This window comes from Gadus morhua, chromosome 2 (assembly GCF_902167405.1).
Source record: "Gadus morhua chromosome 2, gadMor3.0, whole genome shotgun sequence".
NCBI lineage: Eukaryota > Metazoa > Chordata > Actinopteri > Gadiformes > Gadidae > Gadus > Gadus morhua.
This window is the reverse complement of record NC_044049.1, coordinates 2193175-2200495: the sequence shown is the minus strand read 5'-3', so window position 1 is coordinate 2200495 and position 7321 is coordinate 2193175. Positions and strand designations below refer to the sequence as shown.

Here is a 7321-nt window from a genome sequence, read left to right as displayed (position 1 = left end):
CTAAAAATGCAGAAATGTAAAATGAATTGAACTGAAGAATCTGAAACGTCAAATGTATTGCCCTGCACTGCGTGCGTGCGTGCGTGCGTGCGTGCGTGCGTGCGTGTGTATGTGTGTGTCTTTAAGAGAATAACGAGCCGGTGTTTGATTAAAGTAGCTCAATAGAGTGGGAAAAAACACCCAATCTGGCAAACTGCGACATGCTGCCTGCCACAGGTTGCCGCGAGGCACCACCGCCGCGAAGCACCACCGCCCGGCAGCGGGCAGCCGGGCGGTGGTGCCTCGCGCCGGCAGCAGGCAGCGCAGGGTTCTGTCTACTACAGATTGATGTGGAAGTGGAAGAACCAGAGAAGTCGGAGAACCCGACGAAGTCCTTTGTGATTCATTATATCGTCTGGACGTGCACACAGCTTTTGGCCGTGATAATATGTATTATTTGATATAGATATCTATGTATTATATGATATTATTTAGATATAGAGCTCCAGGACTGTAACGCAAGTGTTGTACACTTCCTTGTTATTTGGATAACCGTTCTGCTGTTGGTGTGATGGCGCATAACACGTCGGACTCTCGTCTATGGTATTTCTACAACTAGACCCGTAGTGGGGGTTATCTCAGCCATGGTTGAGAATGAATTGGGGGAAAGGAACTTTGGCTTTGACTCCCTGAAGTCATGAACCACGACATGGAGGAGAAAGGGATTGTTGACCGCGGCCGTCTCCCGCCAGAGCCTCGCTGCCGATGGACCACCGCCTCGGCTTCAGGATGCGGTGATTAGCGCTGACCGCTGCCGAGGCGGTGATTAGCGCTGACCGCTGCCGAGGCGGCGGGAAGCAGGGCTCAAGCGGGATACATTCGCGGCCAACAATCCCTTTCTCCTCCATGTCGTGGTTCATGTAGCCTACTTCAGGGAGTCAAAGCCAAAGTTCCTTTCCCCCAATTCATTCTAAACCATGGCTGAGATAACCCCCACTACGAGTCTCGTTGTAGAAATACCAGAGACGAGAGTCCTACGTGTTATGCGCCATCACACCAACAACAGCAGAACGGTTATCCAAATAACAAGGAAGTGTACAACACTTGCGTTACAGTCCTGGAGCTCTGCTCTATATCTAAATAATATCATATAATACATAGATATCTATATCAAATAATACATATTATCACGGCCAAAAGCTGTGTGCGCGTCCAGACGATATAATGAATCACAAAGGACTTTGTCGGGTTCTCCGACGTCTCTGGTTCTTCCACTTCCACATCAATCTGAAGTAGACGCGGTCGTTTGAGATTCATTATTATATGATATAGATATCTATGTATAATATGGGTTTCTAAGAGCCATTGCGATACATCCACCGTAAACAGAGCGCATGGTACTGTCAGTGGCTACAAGCTGCTCAGGGCCACACCCCCACCCCCCTCCTTGACCTGCCTTGACACGCCCACCGTATACAGAGCGCATGGTAGTGGCTACAAGCTGCTCAGGGCCACACCCCCACCCCCCTCCTTGACCTGCCTTGACACGCCCACCGAAACAGCGCGTTTGGGGGAAGCTCAATGTGCGACTGTTTCGGAGTGACTGTAACTCTGCACCACGGCTGAATTTCGGGGACGTCTTTGAATACTGTGTTTGTGGCCCACTAATACCTATATTAAAGCATCATCAAATAGAATGGCATGGGATCTTTAAGTAATTTAAATGTCAGAATGGGCAGACGGCTTCAATGGGACCAACTGTAGAATATGACGGTTTGAAACTAAAACTGTGATTCTGAAGAAATCACAGTGATATCGAAATTCCGTTTGGATATTATTGAAGATACAAGTGTGTATATTTGTTAAATGGTTTGAACGAAGATAAACGGTTGAAAATTGATTTAGTTACGTCTTTAGCAGTTGAAGTACCAGAGGACAGCTCTGCAGTCCTCCCCTTGACTCCCATGTTAAAAAAAAGATCATATTTTAAAAGTAGAATATCTTAAAAAGTATAAAATATTTAAAAAATCTGAAAAGAAGCTCGCGATTCCAAGCTATTCTGAATATTTTAAAATTTGAATGGAGACTCTAGGTGAAAAATTGAGGAAAGAAAGAATAAAACATAAGGACAATAGTTGGGCGCTGCATGCAGCACTCACCTAACAACACTTTATTGAGCCCAGAAAGGAGATTCAGAACATAGATTACAGAGGCAGAGAGAGGGGTTATCATTGAGCTTTATTGGGGGTAGAGTAAGAGTGTTTTTCTGGATGATATTCTGATAAAGTGACGCTAGTCTGGAGTGAAGTTGCCAAGTATGTGTGACTTGGGCCAACAACACAAGATGAAAACAACAATCCTAAATACCTCACAGAGCGTTGGCAGGTGTGCAAACTCCCCCCCCCCCCCCCCCCCCCCCCCTCTGAGACTACCAGTAACTCATCATGGTCACCTCCACGGTTCAGTCAAGGACCAGCTGAAGGAGACGCTAGGCTAACTAAAGCTAACTCCTGCTTCCTTCCAGGGTTCAGTCAAAGACCAGCTAAAGGCCTACGGCGCGCTGACCGAGAACGTGACCCGGAAGTACACCCGGCAGATTCTGGAGGGCATCTCCTACCTGCACAGCAACATGATTGTGCACAGGGACATCAAAGGTGCGTCCCCACAGAACACCCTGGGCATTCTGGGTAAATACCGAGGGTTGAGGGCGAGAAGGGTTGAACGCAATGTGTGGGTTTCTCCTCCCTCAGGCGCCAACATCCTGCGGGACTCAGCGGGCAACGTTAAGCTGGGGGACTTCGGAGCCAGCAAGAGGCTGCAGACCATCTGCATGTCTGGCACGGCCATCCGCTCGGTGACCGGCACCCCCTACTGGATGAGCCCGGAGGTGATCAGTGGAGAGGGCTACGGCAGGAAGGCGGACATCTGGTGAGGCCGCTAGGAACCGCGCGACCGCGTTAACCAGGGGGGATCACTGAACGTAGACTCTTAAAGGGGACATATTAAACCACCAGGTGTCAGTCTGATGAGTCGTTGCACGCCTCTTCTGACATCACAAGTGGGCGTGTCCACCTGGATGTATGGATGGATAGATGAGCAACGTTTGCTACAGTCCACTGGGTAGGCTGGTAGATTGATCTATCCAGCGTACACCTAGGCGGACACGGCCACTTGTGATGTCAAAAGAGGCATATTTTCAAATCAGCTTGTAATGGCTAATCACACTCGCACCTGGTGGTATAATATGTCTCCTTTAACGATGTTGGACCAGAGATGTTCTGATGAGAAGCTGGGCGCTTGGCTAAGTATGGGGAGTGACCACCAGAGGCGCCGTTGAGCTTAGCCAGGGACTTGACGCCATCATGGTCCTATTCTGACTGTGGAGAAGAACACACAACTTTTTTATGGTATTGATTAAAAGTTGATCATAAAAATACATTTGATCTATATAGAGCTTTTCTAAATGCTCAAAGACGCTTTACCGACTAAACACAAAATAAAATCCCTCAATGAGAACATATCTTAGTAGAAAGATAAAAAAAAGGAGAAGGGGACAGAAGGGAAGGAGGTTATGTGGTAAAAGCATTCTTAAAAAGGTAGGTTTTGAAGTTTTGATCTATTTCTGTGAAAAGGGCAGTTTTTTGTTCGACATCAGATCACATCCTCATGCATATTCATTACAGCACGGCCGCCCATGTGATGCTCGCACAGCTGAAATCGTAGATCATCATGATACAGCGTTCATCCCTATTTACATGCATGCACATCCTCTGCCCCCAGTGGTCAGTCGTGGTACTGCAGTGTGGTTCCCGTTTCATTACGTTCCATGTGCCTCCTACGATAGCTCTCTCTCTCTCTATCACAGCTTTGGTTGTACTGAGCGGTGCTTTTCCAGGTCCTTCTTAGGAAATACATTAGATTAGAGAAGTTTCCATGGATGGAAAGCTAGATTTAATGCAAAAAAGTAGAAAACAACTTCCAAAAGCGTCCTGGAATGCCCTCCTAAAGGAAAAGGGGGAGGAGCCGCGCCGCTATATTTAACCTGGCGCTCGGAGGTCTCCCACTGGCCAGCTCAGGTCACCTGCTCCCCCAGGAGGATTCCCCTCCCGTGATTGGTCCCTGGGCCAGCAGGAGAAGGAAGTCACTGGATGAAGGCCAGGATGGGTCGAGGGGGTAGTGAGATTAGTTTAAAGCGGTCCTCGAGGAGGCCAAAAGGCATCACTAGGGGGCTGGATCCTCGGGTTTTCAACCATCAGCTAAATTTAAAAAACGTACATGTGTTTATGTGTGTGTGTGTGTGTGTGGGTGCGTGTGTGTGTTTGTTTGTGTTTGTACACATGTACATTCACAATGTGTGTGTGTGCGTGCACATGCTCATTGTGCGTGTGTGTGTGTATGTATGTGTGTGTGTGACTCTGCATCTTCGTGCGTGTTTGTGCACATGCTCATTACATGTGTGTGTACCCCCCCCTCCAGGTCCCTGGGCTGCACGGTGGTGGAGATGTTGACGGAGAAGCCCCCCTGGGCCGAGTACGAGGCCATGGCGGCCATCTTTAAGATCGCCACGCAGCCGACCAACCCGCTGCTCCCGCCCACCTCCTCCGACAAGACCCGCGACTTCCTGCGCCGCATCTTCGTGGAGCCCAAGCTCCGGCCCGGCGCCGAGGAGCTGCTGCGACACCCCTTCTCCCAGAGCCTCTGCTGACGGACGGACTGACCCGCGCCTCGTTGGCTCGTTGGTTCGTTAACCGTGCACAAGCCCCGCCCATTCTCCGCTCGGTGTCCAATGGGAGGCTAGCACGGCGACCCCCTTCTCCATGATCCTCTGCTGAAGGACCGCCCTAGCCACGGCTCATTGGCCGATGGCGTGCACATGCCCCGCCCATTCCCTGCTCGGTGTCCAATGGGAGGCGAGCATGGAAACCCCTTCTCCCAGACCCTCTGCTGAAGGAGAGACTTACTTGCGGCTCGTTGGCTCGTTGCCGTGCGCATGACCCGCCCATTCTTCGCTCGGCGTCCAATGAGAGGCGAGCATGGACGCCCCTTCTCCCAGATCCTTTGCTGAAGGAGAGACTTACTCGCGGCTCGTTGGCTCGTTTCCCCGGGCACACCCCGCCCATTCTCCGCTCGTTGTCCAATAGGGGGTCAGCATGGGCGCCTTTTCGCCCAACCCGTGGCTCCACTGCCTACCAGGCCGCTCGGAGGGCCTGTCGGGCTGAGGCACGCAGAGCACTCCACCTTTCAGGACATTTCTACAGCGCGACCAACAAAGGAAATAGAATCCTATTTTTATAACGGAGCTAATCACGCTGAGAGCGATCGTACGGTCTTCGGTCACTTCGTACATGACTCAAGTCTATTTTTGGATGTGTGGAAATTTCTAAACTTTATTTTGCGTCTGTGCCTATGCTGCCGTGGTGTGCTTTGGGTCTAAGAGAATCCAAGATTCCAGTTGTTTGCTTTTTCTCAGTATTATTGTTGCTCATGGACAATCCTGGACATGTTTTCACCACCAGAGGGAACCCTCATGCAGAGTATGTTTTGCCTTGTGGGTTAGCTGCCAGTGTGTTTCTTTGGGACACACACTGTAAGCAATGTACTCACGATAGAGTTCATTGTGACGCGGTTGGTGTCGTATTAACACACAGTCGAGCTGAATCCTTCTCTCCCTTGTTTACATCCTCTCTGCGGCCGCAAGTGTTTGTTAAAGGCCCTCGCCCCGTAATGCTACACAACAGTGTCACCCGGAACCCACCACGACTTAGTCTCAGTCGCCTCCTTTGAGATTAAAATGAGCTGTCTGATGTTTCAGAGCAAAAGCTCAGCGAGCCTTTTGTACCTGCTGGGAGAGAGGTTGTACTTCTCCTTGCTTCTTATCTCCAAGCTTCCAGTGCTAGACCTCATTCAGCATGCCTTTGTAAATGATGACAATCATTTACAAAACAACAAAGAAAACGTCCATTCCTTGAGTTCTCCATATATTTTTTATACTGGTTGGTGGTAAAATGACAGCCCACTCTGAACGTTTTTTCTACGATGAACTTGCTAGCAGAAGTCGGACTACATCACATTAGCACATAGCTGTGTATTACTTTTTTGAACGTGCCAAAGAGGGTTCATGTAAAATGTGTTATTTTGTGACCATAATATCAGAAAGGGTTTTTCTGGTTTGCTCAGAGCACCTGGCGACTGGAAGCAGTCACTATTCCAAAATAGCAAAACACACAAAATAATATAGGAACTAGGAGCGATTAGACAGTGCTGCTCACCTAAGGTGTGTTGGACCAATGCTTCTTGGTGAAGGAGAGGCTTTATGTTAACGTCCATTTCAACCAGTTGCACTAAGATGGAACAAAAACATGAATGTTTGTTGGCCTATTTTTCTGACTCCTAGCCAATGTATTTCTTTATTTTTAATGTGAAAAATCGGTCTATTTTTATTTATGCCTTGTGTTGATTTGATTCAATTTTATAAACAAATATACGTGCATAAATATATTTTTTATATAGACCATGTCGTTTATAAATATACCTTTAGGACATTGCGTCTTAAAACATAATGAATTGAAAGCAGCTGGTTTTGCATAATTAAGTAGAGACATTGGGGTTTATTTCTAAAGGGTGCAACAATGGATTTGAACGCTTGGTTCTGGCTTCCAGATCAATGCTATTATTTGTATTTCACTTATTCGCCATTATTGACTTAAATTATTTCTAATCCATCAATGGATTCATTCCACAAATCATTGCAGTGTGTCCTCGAAGATGAAAGCCTGGTCTTATTTTAATTTTGATTATGGTGTGAGTGATATGTGTTGAAAGAGAGAAAGAGAGAGAGAGAGGAGAGAGGGAGGTAAGAGAGAGGGAGAGAGTGTGAGAGAGAGGGAGGTAAGAGAGAGAGGGAGAGAGAGTGTGAGTGAGAGAGAGAGAGAGACAGAGAAAGAGAGAGGAGAGAGAGGGAGGTAAGAGAGAGAGAGGGAGAGAGTGTGAGAGAGAGAGAGAGAGAGAAGGAGAGGGAGAGACAGAGGGAGAAAGAGACCATGTAGTCTCAACACAGAGAGAAATTGAGTGTAAACCAATGATTCACAAAACTGGACCGGCACCAAGTGACAGTATCCTTTGCTCTACCCAATGAGACGACTTTGTTTTGTACAGGCTTCACCTGATTGGTCAGCGTAACTTACAGGCCAAGAACCCTGGGACGAGCAGACGACCTATAGAGTTTAGAGATCAATAGAGATTTATATCATGGAAATGGATTAAGTATCGGACATGACTTGCAGTGCAACGTCTAGTGTATGAAAAAATGTATTTTACAATATGGACAAAACATGTATTGTTT

The 7321-nt window shown here is 47.8% G+C and overlaps 1 protein-coding gene across 1 annotated transcript in view; it reads left to right on the top strand.

Annotated features, from left to right (window-relative positions):
• The window catches only part of map3k3 (mitogen-activated protein kinase kinase kinase 3), a 25564-nt gene extending 19076 nt beyond the window's left edge, over window positions 1-6488 (top strand). Inside the window, exons 15-17 of the mRNA XM_030348448.1 lie at window positions 2504-2633; window positions 2730-2907; window positions 4456-6488. Coding sequence (XP_030204308.1) covers window positions 2504-2633; window positions 2730-2907; window positions 4456-4684 — 537 coding nt within the window. The 3' untranslated portion in view covers window positions 4685-6488. The remainder of the gene's footprint in view (window positions 1-2503; window positions 2634-2729; window positions 2908-4455) is intronic.
• Window positions 6489-7321: the final 833 nt, after the last annotated feature.